This window comes from Oryzias melastigma, linkage group LG4 (assembly GCF_002922805.2).
Source record: "Oryzias melastigma strain HK-1 linkage group LG4, ASM292280v2, whole genome shotgun sequence".
In the NCBI taxonomy this organism is placed as follows: Eukaryota; Metazoa; Chordata; class Actinopteri; order Beloniformes; family Adrianichthyidae; genus Oryzias; species Oryzias melastigma.
In genome coordinates this window covers 348,780-368,151 of record NC_050515.1, presented here as the reverse complement: position 1 = coordinate 368,151, position 19,372 = coordinate 348,780, and the positions used below count along the sequence as shown (strand labels likewise).

The 19,372-nt window shown below is 38.2% G+C and overlaps 3 protein-coding genes across 4 annotated transcripts in view; 1 reads left to right on the top strand and 2 right to left on the bottom strand.

The window, feature by feature from the left end:
- The window catches only part of tmem45a (transmembrane protein 45a), a 6,842-nt gene extending 5,359 nt beyond the window's left edge, over positions 1-1,483 (bottom strand). Inside the window, exon 1 of the mRNA XM_024278114.2 lies at positions 1,045-1,483. The gene's annotated coding sequence lies outside the window, so the exon portion shown is untranslated. The remainder of the gene's footprint in view (positions 1-1,044) is intronic.
- Positions 1,484-2,290: 807 nt separating this feature from the next.
- On the bottom strand, positions 2,291-16,638 carry lnp1 (leukemia NUP98 fusion partner 1). 2 transcript variants are annotated; one of them, XM_024278169.2, is made up of 4 exons: positions 15,585-16,638; positions 10,730-10,966; positions 8,002-8,103; positions 2,291-7,782 (listed from the first exon to the last, which is right to left on the bottom strand). In XM_024278169.2, exons 1-4 carry the CDS (start codon positions 15,768-15,770, stop codon positions 7,615-7,617), a joined length of 693 nt encoding a protein of 230 aa, XP_024133937.1. In that variant the 5' UTR covers positions 15,771-16,638; the 3' UTR covers positions 2,291-7,614. The 2 variants fall into 2 exon arrangements, with proteins under 2 accessions (XP_024133937.1, XP_024133938.1); XM_024278170.2 differs by having other exon boundaries at positions 2,291-6,937; positions 15,585-16,635.
- Positions 16,639-17,860: 1,222 nt separating this feature from the next.
- tomm70a (translocase of outer mitochondrial membrane 70 homolog A (S. cerevisiae)) overlaps positions 17,861-19,372 on the top strand; it is a gene marked incomplete in the record, with an annotated part of 12,834 nt that continues 11,322 nt past the window's right edge. Inside the window, 1 exon segment of the mRNA XM_024278343.1 lies at positions 17,861-18,218. Coding sequence (XP_024134111.1) covers positions 17,985-18,218 — 234 coding nt within the window.

Below are 19,372 nucleotides of genomic sequence, written 5' to 3'. Positions count from 1 at the left end.
ATAATTATTGTGTGTTGGGCCCAGTGGTTCACCTCAGTAGAGATTTCTGTCTTCGTGTCGGTGTCAGGCCTTCACAGAACAAAGCCTTTTTTGGTGGAGGTTCAGCACAAACGAGCATTTTTCTGTTAAACAAAGGCTCACAGCATCCGTGGATGCTGATTGCAGAATTCTTATAATGATTAGCCAACATTTCCGAAGCAATTAAAGTGTGGGGGGGTGTTGTATGTTACTAAAGACTTTTGCCAGCTGTCGATGTTTACAGTTTAGGTGAAGAAAAACAATCGGGAATTTGAGGATCAGCTGTGGTGTTTGATTGTCCTTCTTTTTCTGCAACCATGTGTGCTAAAAGCTCGTTTCTAATGCCCATGACAACCAGAGAATAAAGCAGGAGGGAGATGAAAAGCAAGGAGAGAACAAGGTGTGCTGGCCCTTGTTTCTGGATGGAAATGAGGGTGAATATTCTACCCGGCAACAACAGAACCTCTTTAAAGGAGTGAAGTGGACTGAGATGTTAAACAGAGCTCAGCTGTGTGCCAGGCGGCTGCTGTGCCTGTGCAGCATCTTCAGGCCCAGAAAGCTCTAGGGCCTTTAAGCGATCGTGTCCTCAAGTCAAGAATCTCATCCCAATCCTGGCACGATTCTTACAAAATCAACATCTGGAGTTCAGGTCATTTCTTTAAACCTTAAAAGTGTAAGATTGTATGAAAGCAAAGTACTTTAAGAGTTGATTAACTGTCTGTTAGGCCTCATGGACTGAATTGTTATTTATGGAAAATAGTTTCCCAGCATGTTGGGATATAAATAAACATTAAAAAAGGAAAATTTAAAAAGAAAAAAAACAGAAAGTACAGTTTTTGTAAAAGTTTCCACATTTGTAAAACTTTCAAACATTTTTACAGTAAAAGATTATGCAAACAAAGTGGATGTTTGCATCTTAAGGTTTTATGACCTTCTGTCTTGTTTATTTACTTCTATTTCTAGATGAGATCATTATGAAAACTGTTAAGACTTGCCTTTTGTTAAAAGAAAAAAAAACTATCTTACCTGAGTGTTAGTTTCCTGAGAGGAAAAAAGGACTGTTTTCAAAAAGAATAATAAAAATGTTTTGTTTCCTCCATCCTAGAAGCCTTTAAACCCCGTCAAAGTGCGGGGCTGTCTTTATTCTCCCTCTCAGAGTAAACATCAGCAGCCTTCCAGACGGATCCGTTTCACAACCTTTTTCCACCTAAATTTTCCCGTCTCCAAACTGTCCAGACTTGCACTTTTCCATGAGCGAGTCCTATTGGTCGCTGGGTGCCCCGAGTCGCGCCGTGATTGGCTAGGAGGGACGTCAGTCTGGTGTGTCCACGTGTGCACTCTCACTCTCGCTCCGCCCGCCCGCGCGGCTCGGCTCGGTCCATCTCCTCACAGGAAACCGTTAGTTTTCAGAGAGCGGTCCGCCCCGGGACAAGAGCTGCTGCACGTAGGCTGCAGCTGGAGCGCCTCCGCCCCCCGGGAGGACGGAGGAAACCAGCCTCTGCTTGAGACCGGATTCATTCATTAACAACTGTGATACTTCAAAATAAAAGTACTCAAGTAGAAAAGTATACGCAGCCATTAAAAAAGTAGTGAGAACTATTCAGTATTTCAAAGACCCACTCCACTGAAAATAGTGCTTTTGGTGTTTTAGCATGTTCATGTGGCATTTTTCTCATGATGGAGGATATAAATAAACCAAATGAAGATTAAAAACTACATTTTGGTTGTACTTTTTAAATTAAAATGATTGTGAAGCAGAAGCAGACAACAAAAATGCATTTTGAAAAAGAGCATATTTGTCTCTGCTCTGCTCCATTCTGATGCATCCACTTGTAGACGAATAGATCCATGAACGTCTTTGTTTTCCTCGTCTGAGCTGGAATCTGGATTAAAACAGTCCGGCTGATATTGCTTGCCATTTTCGTTGCACCACTAATGTCAGGTTTGGGGTGTGAGGGACTGTAATCTACTGGGAGAGAGTGTAAATAGATGGGCGACGGGATGTGGGGGTGGGCTTATTGTCAGAGATGAATTTCTGATGAACTCCTGCTGCTCCGCTGACACTATGTCCTTGAAAACAGCAGTTTACTCTTTTTTTTTCTAGGCCTATCGTGGGTATGAACAACATAATCAGAATTAAGAGATTACTGGGAAAGCTTTTACAATAGATCCAAAGAGGATCGAAGTGGATCTTTATTTTCACATTGAGGGTTCAAAATTAGTCAGTGGACAAAGATGGGTTTTCTTTCAAGTTTATTTTATTTTATTATTATTTTTTAAACAGGTAAAAAAAAACACACAACAAAATGAAACAAACAAGTGGGACTAAACTGAACAGGCATATTCCGTGTATTATTTTTTTACATTTAGTTATTTTTTCAGTTGGGCCCAAATTACTTTTGGTTTTGGAAGAACGTTTTTAAACATTTGTCCACTGACTAATTGTGAACCGTCACAATATGCTTGGAGTATTGTTGGAAACATCAAGATTTTCACTTTTGTGTAGAATAAAATTAAAAATATATACATATTTAACACAATTTGAATAGCTTCCATTTAATGATCTTGATTATGTTATATTTTATGTCTAATAAATGGTTGCAGTAAAGTGCTTTTAATAAATGCTGCTTTTATTCCCTAAATCTGTTATGCAAGTGTCTTTCTTGTTTTTTTTAAAGCTAGAAGTAGCTCCAAAGTTTAACATAATTATTCAGAAGATTTGTTTGTATTGATAACACTGAATATTGAATAAAAAAAATCATCTGAGGTATATGTTTTTCACCCAAAGCAATGATCTGGTTTCTTAAGGAAATATGGCAAAACAGAAATATAGTCCAACATGTTATTTTAATGTTTTATTCTTGCATGAAACAGATAGTTTACAAATGATACATCACAAAGAGAAAACAATCAAAAACCACAACATAAAGATGGATAGATAAACAAATACAGCATCAAATGAAGACAAAATGAAAACAAAAATCAGAAACTAAAGAGAAAGGCCAGTTTAAGAGATTTGTTGAGATGTTGAACAGCAGACAGAAAAACATGGAAAATGCATCCACTGTAAAAAAAAAATGTAAAAAGCCATCTTTGCTAACATTCGTTTGGATTTTTTTATTCAGCAGTGTTGTATAGTCTCTATGGAGCATTTATGACACTGTTGTGAATGTTTGTAAGGATAAGAAGACCTTGTCACACTTTTTAGACGGTGAGTATTTAGTCAAAACACATATTAGTCACTTAGACATAATAATTTACTGGAAATAACTAAGAGATTTAAGATTGTTTCCAATAATATAAACTGATGGTTTATCAATAATCAGATTCAAAAGTCTCATTTCTGTATGTATTTTATTGTTTTATTAATTTTATTGTTGGGTATTAAAAAAAACACTTATAATTTGCGATATTTGTTTGTATAGCATATTTTTTTTGCTGTCAGTTTACAGATAAAATCTATAATCTGGTTTCTTAGACATTTATAGGCCCTTTCGCACACAAAAAATCACAATCAAAAATAAAAATAATTGTAGACAAGTGATTTATTGGCAGCAACATCCTTATAACTATTCATTGGGTAACTATGGCAACTTTTCTGGCTACAGTGCAGTTAATAATCTCCATCAAAGAGGATAAAAAGTCAGTAGCAGTGTTCAACTTATACCAAAACTTTGTAGTGATGTCCTTTCAGCATCTGTTATCACATAAATGTTTGCACTTGTGTTACTACTGATGCATCTCTGAACCATTCTTCTATACACGTCGACCAACTAAACAGAAGTAAAATGTTTTATCCTTTGTCATGGCTGCTAGTTCTAATAGTCTGAAATGAATGCTGTGGCAGCACTTCCTTTGAACATTTAACATGAGCTTTTTTACTGTCTCCAGTGTTATTACCTAAATCACAATGTTGCTACAGTAAATGATATGTTAGGACACAGACTGGAGTGGTGTTGTTGACGACAAACCAAAGCACATTTAGTGAGGGCGGGTTTTCTAGATTTTATTCAGGCATGCACCAATGCTGGACACACATGTGTGAATGCGGATTCCTCAAAGTCTTTGAAGTTCTTAAATTCAAGGTTTTTGTGTGGTGTTTGCAGCCAATTTAAAGCTAAAATCACAGATTGCAAACAGACTGAAGATGTTCAACCACAAACCCAGGGAGAATGTAATCAGATTACCAGGCTGTAAGGTAAAGAAATACAATAGAAACATTTTTTTTTACAAAAGAAAACAGTGTACAAACAATCTTTCAATAAATGCTTCTTTACTTAGACCAATGCATTGTAATTTTATACTTTTTGCTGTTAAAACAAACAATAAACTTCCCTTTTGGCAACAAAAAACACATAAAAGAAGAGTTTAAAAATGTTGTACAGACAAGTTCACATGCAAAAGTCCATGTCTAAAAGTGGTCTGTGGTGGATCCAAACCCACCAGAACCATTTTCCACCAGTATCCCGTGTGTGCTCTGGCAACACCTACTTTTTAACATATATTTATAGGAGCATCACTTTGGATTGCACGGTTGTGAGAAAGTCTGGTGACACATGTTCAAGTCTAATAATTTAAACATGCGTGCATGGCAGCAAATTATAAAAATACACACAAATAGAGGGTCCTACATTAGTCAAAGTGTTTTAACAAAACTGCTTTTAACTGGAGCCAAAGCCAATTTAAAATTTGTGAAAGCAAACAGAGATAAAGGATTCATCAAACAATGGTCTGCTTCTGAGCATAAAGCAACTATGTAATGGATTTACTGGAATATCTAATACATTTTAGTGTGAAACTATGTGCATGCTGACGTCACACCAAATTATCTCAACTATAGAGTTATCTGTTGGGGCAAACTATTGACTGTATAAGAGAAGTGGACTGAGTGAGTGTGAGGTAGAAAATTGTTTACTTCTGCTTCCAACATAATGAGATCAGTTCAGTTGCCTTTTTTTTGTGACACGGACGCCGCCATGTTGGAGCCAGACCCCATCGGTAAACGGTGATTGGTTCAAAATCTGTCAATCAAACATTTTGAACATTGGATGTGGAGACCACATACTTTTATTTAGGCATCTGATTGTCCAGTTTTAATACTTGCACTTTAGAAAAAATGTCAAGAAAAAAAAATCAGGGTTAGCGAAAATATGTAAAAAAAAAAAGAAAAAAGTAGCAAAACAAAAATTGCTAAACTGGCAAATAGAATGACTGAGAATGGCTGTTTATTTCTCTGTGGAAGTCTTATGGTGCATTCACACCGGACGCGTCAAGATCGCGTTTGCCGCCTCACGTTTGACGGTTGTCAAATTTACTGCTTATCTTGACGCCTTGACGCCCCTGCCGCGGAGCAACTGCCGAAGTCGTTCTGGAAGTCATTTGTTGCCACATCATGGAAAACATGGATGATGTTGAGCGAGTAGCTTGGGTTTATATGTTTTGAAGTGCTATACAGAGGCGCTAGGAAGCACATCACTGTGTTCGTTTTCACCAGATCTTTCAAATTCTCTGGGTTATGTGTATATATAAATATATATATGTATTTATCTTGCAGCAAGAGCTGCACCTGAGGGCTTGTTTGAAGCGTCCAGTTTGAGCATAAATACCAGGAAAATAAAAATAAAAATGGGCATCTTTTAATTATTTCTTGATGAAAATAAGGCAAAGTTCATGAAGCTAGAGGGATCCTGTGTGCTACAACAGCACCCATGATTGGGCTCCGTGCTGCCGGGCAGTTAACCGCCGATGGGAAAGCAGACCGGGCTCCACAGGGATCCACAGTAGGCCTCGCTAGCCTGGACAACGGCGATCGCCATCACCAGCGGCGACAGCTGTTAGATGTGCCACTGGGCGGCTGGCTAGCATAGCCGTCGATCCAGCTCCATGAGCTCTGTGACAGGCTGACAATCTGTCTGCATCATGCCTTCACCCAACAGTAACTGGGACAATTTCTGGGAAGAAATTGGGTGGAAATTCAGGACAAAAATGTTTATTTCTATCCTTTTATCTAGTCATGGAAAACATCACATGCCCAAACCTGAGTCACTGATTGGTTGACGCGGTGACACGACGCTCCCAACACCCCAGATCAGATCTTTACATATTCTTAACATTGAAACTCGGCGCACCTACTGGGTTTGGTGTGAATGCAACATTAGTGGGAATTTCCTGTTTGGAACGTCAGGGGGGAGGAGTCACTCAGTTCAGTTCTGATATACAGTCATTGATGAAAACTCCCACAAAAGTCATATCTGTTTATTCTAAATGTAGTTGAGTTCAAGAAAATCCTCAAATGTCAGTTTCACATTGGTTTATAATGTTTTTACTGAATGTTTTTCTTTTAAAATGTGAAATCAACATGTTTGTCATTGGATTGGAAGTTAATTTTGTCCCTAGTGTCAAATTTTATAGTTGGAGCTTCAGCGTTTATGTTCTTTGATTTACTCACACCGCTTTTCTCCTTCAGAATCTACTACAGTTATGTTGATCATGTTAATGGTTGAAAAGTTACAGTATAAGATTTTGTGTTTAAGCTTCATCGATGACGCCTCACTGTTTAAAGGGTTAACTAAAACTGTTAAAGCTGACTGATTGAGTACTTCATGCACATGCAGGTTGGTTCACAGCTTTTCTCACTTTTTATTTATCTGTAAACAAACCAATGAAAGAAAACACAAAACATTATATACAAAAAGACTCCACCACACAGCAGCTTTCCTCAAACTGCACCGATGGGACACCGTCTAACCATGCAGGAGGTCTTTGGGCAAACAGGTCACGTAAACATGCGGGCACGGCAAGAGCAGGGTCGTCACGGGACAGTGGTGCGGGACGAAGACCAGTAGAGGGGTTTTATGACGGAGACATGGACGCGGCATGTGGGACACGTCTGTTTCTTCCACAGCCACTGCTCCATGCACTGAAAACACATCGGGAAGCGTGTTATTACCCGCGCCGGATCCATTTTTCAGACAGGCCATCACTTCTGGTGGATATGGATTTTCTATACTGACGCCAGGAGGCCATTGGCCCCACATGGATGTTTTACAGTAAGCACGTGCATGGCACGCTCAATAGTGACCCCAACACTCGGCTGCAAGGGCAACAGTGTTGTGTGTGCTGAATCCTGAATCTGACGTTTGGATTTAACTCACACTTAAAAACACTAAACATACAATTTTTTGGGTACTTTCCAAATATTTACACGTGACCATAACTATATAATTACTCTGCTCCAAGTTGTGACTCTTTATCATGTCTCTGCAATCAGATGTTAGAGGACAAAACAAGAAACATCTGTGCATACAAATTTAAACAAAAAGTACATTTGTCATTAAAATTAAGCACTCACTGTTGATAAATACAACCTAACACTGACAGAATATGGAATAAAAAATATAAGTACAATCACAAAAATCTGTTATCCTTGAGGAAAAACAAACTCCCACTTCAATAAAAGAACCTGTCTTTAGGATTATCTGGTCAAGGTTCTTACATGAACCGCAGCATGACATCATGAATCCTCAAGACACAACTCTGATGTCTGCCTGAAGCGTGGAAACCCTCAAACTTTCCAAAGATAAATCTCTGTCTTCATCAGCGGTGTCTGCGCAGGGAGAGCTGACGATAGGGGGTGTGCAGCTCCTTCTCTGAGGAGATGTCTTCGTCTGCAGACCTTCTCCTTTCGCCCGAAAGCCTCCTGACCTGACCGGCAGCTGTCTCGCTGCCTCTGCGCTGCAGGCTCTGCTCTAGCTTCCGAGCTACCTTCAGCACACCAGAGGGAAGATTCAGACATCAGTGTTGTCTTCCTGTGCCTCTGCACAGAGTTTCGATTGTTGCTCTATTGTTGTCATTCCAGATGGCATCATGGATGTCTGGGAACGAGCTGCTGCCACGCTCTGCAGATCTGATGTCTGAGATGCTGCTTTCACGGCAGACCTGAGGCATGCAGCAGCTGTGTTTACCATGATCTGACAGACTTACCTCTTTGTGGAAGCGGTGTGTACAATGAAGCTTTTGGACTGCTCCTCCTCCACTTTTGCTCATATCTTCATGACAGATCAGGCACACCTTGTTATCATCAGTCTGGAAAACACCGCAAAGGTTATCAGTTTTCAGCATTAAAACCTAATCTGGTATCTCCAGTCGTGTTGTTTATAAAATATTAAATCATCTCCAATCTTTGATTCTCAAGTTTAGCTGTAGTAAAACTGAATAGAGCGTTCCAGAAATAATTTAGGCTCCAAAATGGTTTTACAGTTCTTTCTATATGACTCTGTCAAGGTTTGAATATAAAAGAAAGTTTTAAAACACTAAAATGAAAATATTTTTCATTCATACCATAACATTTCCATGCAGGTTCATTTAGAGACTGTTTTAGTTCACATCCTTATCTGTAGTATTGAGGGTCACTTTCAGAACATTTAACAAATAAGGATTTATAGATGGGTGTTTTTAAGGTTTGTTTTCTCATCTTTAAGTAATACGTGTTTATTTTCCTCCAGTCACACCATGCAGGTTCAAGTTTTCTTTTGTTGAATCTGCTTTCGGGCTGCACGGTGGCGCAGTGGTTAGCGCTCTCGCCTCACAGCGAGAAGGCCCCGGTTCGAATCCCGGCTGGGACCTTTCTGTGTGGAGTTTGCATGTTCTCCCCGTGCATGCGTGGGTTTTCACCGGGGACTCCGGCTTCCTCCCACCATCCAAAAACATGCCTCATAGGTTAATTGGCGACTCTGAATTGCCCCTAGGTGTGGATGTGAGAGTGGATGTGTGAGTGATTGCGGCCCTGCGACAGACTGGCGACCTGTCCAGGGTGTACCCCGCCTTCGCCCTTCAGTAGCCGGGATAGGCTCCGGCACCCCCGCGACCCCGAAAGGGAAGAAGCGGTCAAGAAGATGGATGGATGGATGGATGGATGGAATCTGCTTTCTGTCAAATTAAGGGTTCTTGTTTTTCTTTGTTTTGGTCTGTCTCATTTTTTATCCATTCTTTGTTGTTGATCAGAGCTTAGTTTTTTACTTTTATTTCGATTTTTAAGTTTGTCATGACTTTTTTCAGAATTTTTATCACTTTCCATCTACATTTTTAAATTATCAATAGGATATTACCATTTTTATTTATCCAATGTACATTTACAATTCTAAAGATCCCTAAAGGGACATCAAAGTAAACACTTTTAATTGAATTAAAACAAATTGTTGTGGTTACCAGAAAGTAACTGCTGTGCACCAGATAGTAATCCGAATTTTTTTTTTTTTATTTAAATGTTTTTACATTTTTTTTGTGTGTTTGTTTAATGTCCCTTTAGGGCACATGTGTTAAAGTCAAGGCCCGGGGGCCGTATCCGGCCCACTGGGTGATTATATCCGGCCCCCCAGATCATTTTATATTTTTGTTATTAACAGCCCAATATTATCTTGCGCTGATAACATAATGCAACACATTCTCATTCCCAAGTCGTCACATATTGACGCATGGTTCTGGACACTTTGGGTGTCCCCAACTCTTTGTTTTTTGATGTCCGGTACCGGTCCAGTACTGAGACGTGGACCCGTCTGGTATCCTACCCTAACCTTAACCCGGTACCGAACAGCCAGTAACGGTCGTGGATCAGTACTGGTTCCGTACGCGGTTACAGACTTGGGTTAGGGTACTGGTTCCGGCTGCATCCCGAGATTTGGTCTGCGTTATAAAGTTACGTTTTGAAAGTTTTAAGAATTTAACTTTGGTGTGTTAAATTAAGGTTTATCCTGTTCATCCTGCGACCTAAGGCATGTTTTGGATTTTGGCCCCTGTGTGGTTGAGTTTGACACCTCTGCTTTAGGGGCTCCATAGACTTCAACATTAATTTGACAAAGTTTACCTTTAAAGCAACGATAAAATCAATAATCATGTAAATTGTTTTATTTCCATATTACCCGTGACTTTGTACACTTAAATTTTACACAAATTCCTAAATTATTTTAAATAAAATATATACTTTGATGGTTTTACTCTATTCTTGGACTATGTCAGCTTTCCTTTTAGTTTCAACGTTGACACTCGAAGCTTTCAAACCTCATCCTGAACTATACAACTTTATTCAAATAATCTTCCTTATGTAATTCTCATCATTTTCTTTCAAAACTTTATGCTGAAAATTTGGACCATATTTTTAATAAACGAGTCTTTTTCTAACATTGTTTTTATTTCAACATCTTTTGCAGAATTTAAGTTTTACTCATTATTTATGTTACTTAGTTTTTTTTTCCCCTTTTAATTTAAGAAAATTTGGTTAATTATTCACTTTTTTTAATTCAAATTTTATTGTTAAAGTTTTGATTTTTACAGTTGTTACTATTTTAGCTATTGTCACATAATTGTTGCATACATTGAATGTAGGCCTGGTTTTTCAAAAACAGATAATGTTCTTTCTTTAAGGGTAAACTCCTGAAGTCTGCCTTTGTTTAAAACACATGTTTAGATTGGAGGGACGTGTGAGTGAACATAACTGTTCCATAACAGGTGAGCATGTCACCTGTCATGTGGGTAATGCCTGAATGTAATCCTGTCAGCACACTAAGTGGTTGAGGTGTCCTTAGTGCAGCCATGCTCTTCTAATGCAGAAGCCTAATCAGGTTAAGGTGACACGTCTTTAATGCTCTGCTGCCATTAAGCTTCCTAATCTTCAACAGCCTGTTAATAAACCACGCAGGCTGATTTATAAACTCACCAGAGACATGGTCCTCTTGTCGCTGAGGTGAAGTCTTTTCTCGAAGGACTCTGTCATCTCTGGGATGGTGGTGATGCGGTTCTCTGGGAGGGCGGTCTTCGGCCGGTTGTCCTCCAGCGACTGACGGCGAGGAGCTCTGGGGTGAGGCCGGACCTCCCCCTTCTCGTCTCTTGTTCTGGGAGCAGGTGCCATTGTTGCTGCATGGAGCTTGTTTAACTTCATTGCATCTAGTTGTGACTGCAGAGGAGGCAGAGGGGGAGAGCAGCACGGGTCATTACATAATGTCATTAACAGGAAAGGGTTGCAAGTTAAGCCACGAGGCTGTTCCCATGTCTTAAAAACATGTAGATACATCTAGGAAAACAACATACATCAGCTTTAGTCTAAATATGATTGTTTTATTTAAGTAATTTTGATATATTCCATAAGTATTCATGCATACTAATTATTATTGCTATACCATTTAATCTTTATCTGGTCATTTCAACTCTATATTTAAAAGAATTACACTTTTAACATTATTTTCTTTTGTTATTCATTCCAACAAATTTAGATTTTTCACTTTTTTTTTTGGTAGCTTTAAAAACATTAGATGTTAGATTAATATGCAAAATTTAAAACTCAACTCCTAAAATGGACTCTTGATTTAATTCTATTCATTTGATCATAATACATAAAACTGGGTGATCAACTCTGGGCTTTGAGGGCCGGCTTCCTGCTGGTTTTCCAGAAATCTCTCCTTATCTGCTGTTGAATACCTGGATCAGGTGTGTTTAGCTAGTAAGGAGCTTCAATGGTAGCTCGGTTGAAAAACATGTAGGACGCCGGCCCTCGAGGCCTAGAGTTTGACCCCACCGCAGTACATTATTTTAGTTGAATGTTCAGCTTACGACTTTACATTTGTCAACAGTTAAACTTGATCCTCATCTTTTTTATGTTATTCCTAATATTTGAAGTTTTGTTTTCACATTTTTTCTTTTCTCCTTGAAAGAGTAAAAATAAATGTTGATTTTTAATCCACACATACTGGAACTGGGGACTACATAAGAGCAACACGTGCAGATGTGACTAAAAACAGAAATGTTGCAACCTCTGTTTTATTGCTCAAGGATCCTTCCAGGTAATTCCAGCATAGCAAATGTTAAAGCTCATCATAGAAGAAATACTCACAAAACATGACTTATCTGGAAACGCTGCCATAAGATCTCAGTTGAACAGAATTTACATTTATAAAGTTGCATCAAAACAAACCACATACTCAACATACCAATTATCAAGTTTTTTTAAAAACATAATATTTCACCAAACACTGTTCACTTAAAAAGGATCTGGATCCGACCAAAAACGTTACTAACTAAAACCCAGTGAGAGCTGCAAAGTCCTACAACTAATATTACATATTTTTGTAGCCATTAACCATTCAATTTAAACAAATAAGCATCTAATTATTTACTATAATTGAATTGTAATAAGATTATATTTTTCCTCGAATAGCAACACATTAAGTTCCTTTCAAAATAAAATCCACCCTGTCAAATAAGATCCTCCTGAAGCAAATTTACTTGACTTAAAAAGGCAAAAAGAAAGTCAAGAAAATCTAAACATAAATGATAAAATGTACTTTAACAAATTATCCAAACCCATTATTTAATCAAATTGTTTGAATTTTTCTTTCAAAGCCAAAGAGCCACAATCCAGGGATAAAAGAGCGTATGTGGCTCCTGGGCCTCCGGGTGCAGGAAATCTGAGATCATCCAGATCTCCTGATCTGGATGATCTCAGATCTCCTGATCTGGATGATTCAGCCGTTTTTCAACAGAAACTTTTTCAGCTTTTCTCAGCTGTTTCCTTGCAGCAGTTGGACAGACGTGTATGGAAATCCTTGAGATTTTGGAGTTTGACGGGAATTCAAAATGTTTTTTAATCATTAGCTAAAATGCTCAATTCTGACATGAAGATTTCAAGATGGATTCATAGGGTTGTTTTACCGTTCAGTAAGGACGGGATCGTTGGACACCTCTAGCGAGTCATTCTAACCAGTAAAACAGTCTCTTGGCGTCATTAGGCTTATTTGAGTTCAGGGTTAAAATTAATGAATCAAAAAAATTCAATGAAGATGAAAGTTAAATGAAGAAAACTCTACACTCCTCTTATGTGTTGTATAGATGTTCACTACGACCTGTCACCTGCAGCATACCCATAGGAAAAAAAACACCTTTGCTCTACAGCCTCACTGAGCGATCTATGACTTTGTCCATTTTTGTCAGCCATATTTTGACTATAAGTTTGCTTTCTGACATTATGGGATGTTTGCTTGCATGTTCAGTCATTCATGTTTAACAAATATTCAGAATTATGGGAAAGCCTATTTTCTTTCATGACAGTTTTTTTTGGTTTACTAGTGTGAAGTTTTGACATATATTGTGATTTGTAACACTTTGTTCTGATTAAACTGCTATTTCTCCAACAATATTGTAAATAAAAATATTTGTATAAATGATGAAAGCAGAAAATTGCAGAGGAAAGTGTCAGACGTGAAGATCTGCATGAAAAGATTATGGAGGCTTTTTCTGTGACCTGCAGTCACCTACTGATTAATATCCTTAGATAACTTGTTTGAAAAAGCGCCCAGCTAATTATAGCTAGCTGTTGACTGGTAGTAATCTCACAGCGGTCGGTTTTAAAACAGTTAATCTGTTTCCAATCAGAGGATTTCACAGCGTTTTCACATAGATTTGAGTCGGTTGGTGTGATGATGAAACTTCTATGGTGATATTCTGGAGGAGAGGCTGGAAAACAAAACATTCCTAAGATTAGAGCGTTTCTCCAAACAGGAAATACTCTTGAGTACATGCACTGTGAAGGAAACAGCTTTTGTGTTGTTTTAACTCCTGACACTATTTGAACTTGTTGGTTTATGGCCACAAAAATATATACTTGACCTCCCTGGTATTTTCTAAAATATTCCTGTTGATTCTTGGTCGGCTTGTGTTCCTTTCCCTCATCCAGACCATTTGCAGCTCTCAGTGTTGTTCGGATTTTTCTGCAAACTGTATCAGGAATTTTACTATTTTCTGATTGGCCAGCATCTTCTGAATTCATGCAAATGGTCACTTTTGATTCTGGTAAATTTGTTGCATCGATAAAGCTACACCAACTTTATCAATGCAGCAATTGACTAGTTGGTAAAGAAAAAGAGGCTGAGCAAGAGTCCACTGGAAATGTGCTTCAAGTCACCGTTTTAGAGTAATTGGTCAAAAGTTTTAACAGTTTAAATTAAATTCAAATGTATGTTTTTTTTATAAGACTTTACTAAAAAATATTTGTTTATTTTTAAGTATTGCAGCTGAATAAACAAATCTGCTCTGACAGGTCAGGTGAGAGAACTGCAGAAAGTTTCTAAAGAAACTTTTATTCTTTTGCACACATTTAAGCACAAAACAAACTTGTTGAAACAACTTGCAGTTATAGAAAAGTGAACATTTAAGCTTTTGCACAGTGATAAATAGCTCAAATTAGTATTTAACCTTAGAACATTTTCACTATGAAAAGGTACACCTTTACTTCTGCTGGGTAATTTTTACTTGATATAGTATACCTAATGAAAAGTATTAATCATAAAATAATGGATCAAAATATGACAACACATAATAAATTAGATTGGTTTTCTTATATTTTCAACTGTGGTTTATGTAAAAAAAAATATTAAATAAAAATATAGGAAGATCCTATAAACACGCTAAAAAAAATTCTGAAAATTTTAAATTTTAGATCAAAAAACTCAAACAAAAAAAAAAAAAATCCAAAATAAAAAGATACTGGAGACTTGGTCTTTTGCCTACCCATTCCTGAGACACGTGAGAGTTTACCCAGGGATCCATAACACTCAGAAAAAACACAACATATTGAAAATCACCCGGCCGCGGTGCTCCAGGGTTAAAATAATGTAAATCTATTCTAAAATCAAACTGTTTTGGGACGATCTCAAACCCATTTATCATTTAGTTCTTGTTTTTAAGATCTCTGCTTTTACAAAGTTTAAATCAATCAAGCAGTTTTAGTTCTTCTGCATGTGTACAGTGTAAGTTTGTCACTAGATTTCTTTAAGTTGTTGATATAAAACATTCATAAAAATATCAGAACATTGCTGTGCTTTTGTTTAAAACAAACTAAATTCCTTCTCTCAGCATGAACAGTTTCCTCTAGGCTTTTATTAGATGCATCAAAGCTTCAAATGCTGCTGATGTTGGAGAACGTGGTGAAATATGAGAATAAACACATATATTTAGGGACTGTCCAGTTATTAAAGATTACTGGATCAAGAGAAGAAATGAAAAAGGAAATGCATTCAAATACCAGAAAGACATCTTCAAGAGGGAACAAATCATGTACTGTATATATTATTAGTAATTGCAAGACAAATTGTCACAATAAACTGGAAAAGTATAAAAAAAACAATGAAAAAAAATGGAAAGATTAACAAAAAAAAATTCATGTCATTTCATATGGAGGAAAATGCTTTTAACGATTATTTAAACTTTTAAGTTTGAGGCTTTTTAATGAAGAACCAAATGAATAACTTAATAGAAAAATGTATGCATATAGAGGCGGACATATATCCTAAAATTAACTAACAAATGGATGGAAGATAACTTAAGGTCTGACTCTTTTTTTCTAGTTTTGTCCTTTTTTTGGTCTTTTTTTTTGTTGTTAAATAAATGTATAAATGCATGCTGTTTGTTAATGTTGGGACATCATCGTGTTTGTAGGTTTTATTCCTGTTTTTGTTTGTACGTTTAAATAAAAAGTTAAAAATATTCCTTCTGTAAATGTGTTTCCGCCTGATGCTCCTTACCACGGTGGGGAGGGATGCTCTCCGGTCAACGTGTGTCTTGGAAGGCCTTCGGAAGCTGCGCTTCCTGTCTCTGGAGTGAGCGGCGTCGGCCCCGTGGCCCCAGTAACTGCTCATCCATTTGGTGAAGTTGCCGTCGTCGTCCTCGTCGTTGTCCATCACGATGGCGGGCAGGAGTCTGAGAGACATGCTGGGAGCTGTGCAGGCCGCCTCTGTGTTGAGCAAGTCCCAGCAGAGCAGACTCAGATGTGATTCCAGCTCAGTGGTGCAGAAGGTAAAGGCAGCTCTCAGCTGACCCAGTCTCCCTCCAGCAGACACTCCCAAACAGGAGAGGGAACTCTCCTCAGCTCCCTCCACAAGAGTTGTAGATGTTATTCTTAGAGACTCCAAAAATAAACAGCCGAGCTTTTTCTCAAGTCTTAAAATGAGAAAATCCTCTGTAATCCTTTTAGAGGTGCAGTTAAAGAGTAAGTAGGTGGGAGGTGGGAGTGATGGAGTCAGCGCCTGTGTTTTGGCAGTCTGAGGCTGATGTGGCTGCTGCTTTTAATCTTTCCATTACAGTGGCGGGCCTGGGGGCACACAAGTGAAACTCCAATTTCCCCATACTTTCCACTGGCTGACTGCATCAGACATGTCAATAATTATGGAGTGAAGGCAGCTCTGTCCCGCACACTGTGGAGGGGGGCCTCAGCTTTACATAAGAGAGGTAAAACAAAGAGTTCTTCTTAAGCTGTATTCAACTTCAGTTTAAAATCAAACTTTATTTGTCACATTCATACGACATGCATACTGTAACCAGAACTCCAAGTAAAATCCAAGAATCCTGCAAGAAACTGGGTTATTTTTCTCTTCTCAAATACTAACAGAGGAAAGTTGAGTTGCTGCACACAGATTTAACACATGAGGAAAAAACTGTTTCCAACCCGAAGAGAAAATACGTCTTCACTTCTCATGAAACTGCAAAGATCTAAATGCTGATAACTATCCAGACAGTTTAAGGAGGAGTGATGCCATGTAACGTCCAGCCAGCCCCAAGATTACTGTAATCTGCTGTTATGTGAAAGATGAGAGTCGGCTCGGGTCACACCTGAGGATTAATAGAATAGAATTGAATAGAAAGCTGTCATTGTCATTAGGCATTATCTAAAATAAATTCTGTTCTCTTTAAAGTAATACAGACAAATTAATATTTTTTTTAAAAAGCAGATAAAAATGTATAAAGTTCTCCTGGGAAACGCATCGACAAAATGATGAGGAGGTATATGTGGAGAAATCTGCTGTTTTCGTGCAGACTTCTCCCTGTAGTGGTTACCTTCATTTGAAAAGCCTCAGTCTGGAACAGAGATGTTCCGCAAACGTGTCTCTGCACAAGCTGACATTAAACCAGGCAGAGCAAATGCAGCAGTCGGTGAAAGAACAGGTCAATTATTTAAAATTGCTATGATTAAAACATGCAAAATGTTCTCTACCCAGATAGCTTCATTAAGGCAGCAACATAAATCATACAGAATAGATCAGCTCTTCAGTATTTGGAAAAATATAAAACAGATTTAGTGTTTTATTTTTATTTATTTATTTATTTTTTTTCAGTGTGACAAGTTACTTTTTCCGGTTAATTTTCATAGCTCAAAATATGGGTGGTTATTTTTATACACTATAAATTAACAAAAATACATTTGATTCAAATTCCCCTTTGGCTCTCCATAAAAACCTAAAAAAAAACAACATAATCTATCGGCCTTGAAAAATACTCATTTTTTAAGAAAACTCTGCCAAAAATATAAATGAACAAATACATAAACAACAAAAAAATAAAAATAACAAATCAGAAGTACCCCTGTTTGTTTCGATTTTGAACGGTAAAAAGGGGAACAGCACTGCCACCTGCTGGCCACAGTCTAACAACACATCTCCAGACCAGAATTTGTGATTACTTATTTGCATTAAGAAAACAAACACATATTTTTTGTTAATTAACAAACACAAAAATGCATTAATTTCTAACAGTGTTTTAATTGTTTTTTTAAATTATTATTAATTATTTTATACCAGGGAACACCCTTGTCATATTATAGAAAAATTATAAATTAATTCCCTCCTAAATTTGCATTGTATTTATTTCATAGTTGTTGTTTTTTATCAGTGTTGTTTCTAGTGTTTTGTTATCATGTACTCTGATATCAGTCAGTCATCTTCCAAACCGTAGAAGAGTAGAAACTGAAAAGTCTTGTTCTGTCCAGCAGGGGGCAGTATTGTGCTGTTTAGCAAACACGCTGCAGTAAAACGCCACAGAAGAAGTGGAGTAGACTGCAGAAGAAGAGTTTGGCTCACGCTGTCTGGAGGTGTGCTGGTGCCGTGGTTCTGTTTTGGCTGGCTAGGCTTTGCTAGGTTCGGTTGTTGATCATGGCTGCTTCAAAGCCAGTCGAGCCCCAGTCCGGGACCGGACTCCCCCGCTGGCAGCTGGCCCTGTTGGTCGGGACTCCCATCGTACTCGGAGTGGGCGCAGTTTATCTCTGGAATCGCAGCAGGGCGAAGGAGAGGAAGCGGACAGGGGAGCGAAAAACCCCAGAAGGCAGTGCCAGTCCCGTGCAGGGCCAAGACGGCGAGGCCCGGACCAACCGAGACCAGGAGAACATGGTAGGGTTACTGCAGCTCTCCCAGACTCGTGTAACTTCTCTTACGCGAATGCTAGCAATGATTAATGCCCGCGCGCGCCCGTGTCTCCGCGTGTCATTGCTGCACGAGTGCGGTCAAGGACACGGAGAGCTCCTGGAGCTGTCAGGACGAGGAGTCTCCGGTGAAGGCTGTACCGGTTCGTCGGGTGATGGATTAGCTCGTGCTAGTTAGCTTTTTCATGCTAATGTCACTACATTTTGACTTAAATTTATTTACCCGGAAGAAACGACCAACACTCACGTTCACATCTACCTTTACCAGCACTCTCAGTTCAAAGAGCAACAAGAATCCTGTTGAAATCCTCTTAACGTGACATTAGCGAAGCTTCACAACATTTGCTGGACTTGCTAGCTCGCTAACGGAGTCCTTAAAGTCACTGTGGGCGGCATGGCTGTCATTTGTGGCAGTGCTCTACTACAGCAGCTGCTTATCACCTCCGTCAGTTCACTTTGATGGGCCGTTCATGGCCTCTCACCCACACCAGAACTGCTGAGCTCGGCCTTTTATGGTGGCAGACAGTCCAATTAAAACATATAAATATATATATGCCATTAAAAATAATTTATTATAAATGAATCCCACCTGTCGAGACGCAAACTGAAAAACTATACTCTTATTAATGTTTTTTCCCCATATCTTATTTAGTTTATTCATAAAAAAGTTGCTTCAATGAGACCCGAGAAAAATACTCTAGTTTGAGTTAGATATAGTCTAATTCTGGGCAGATTGTTACAAGAAAGCCAAACTGTTCCATTTTTTAAAGGATTGGTCAATATGACTAATCCGCTGATTGGACAGAAACAATTTCTGAGAGTTTAAAGCAGTTAAAATGTTCAGGGTTCTGGTGTTTTTTCAATTGAGAAAGACTCATTTAAATTTCCCCACAAGTGTTCAACTCTGAAATAGATGTTCTAATAAGAAAATAAATACTTAAAATTATAAAAACAAATGCTCAGGGCTTCTTATCAATAATTGTCTTAAAAAATCTTTATTAAAAATTGCTCCTTTTTGATGATCCTGTAGAAATTTTCTCATGTTCCAATAAAATTTGGATTAAAACTGCATTTCTTTATTCAAATTGTGAATCAGGAGCAGATAATTCTATTTTTTTTTTT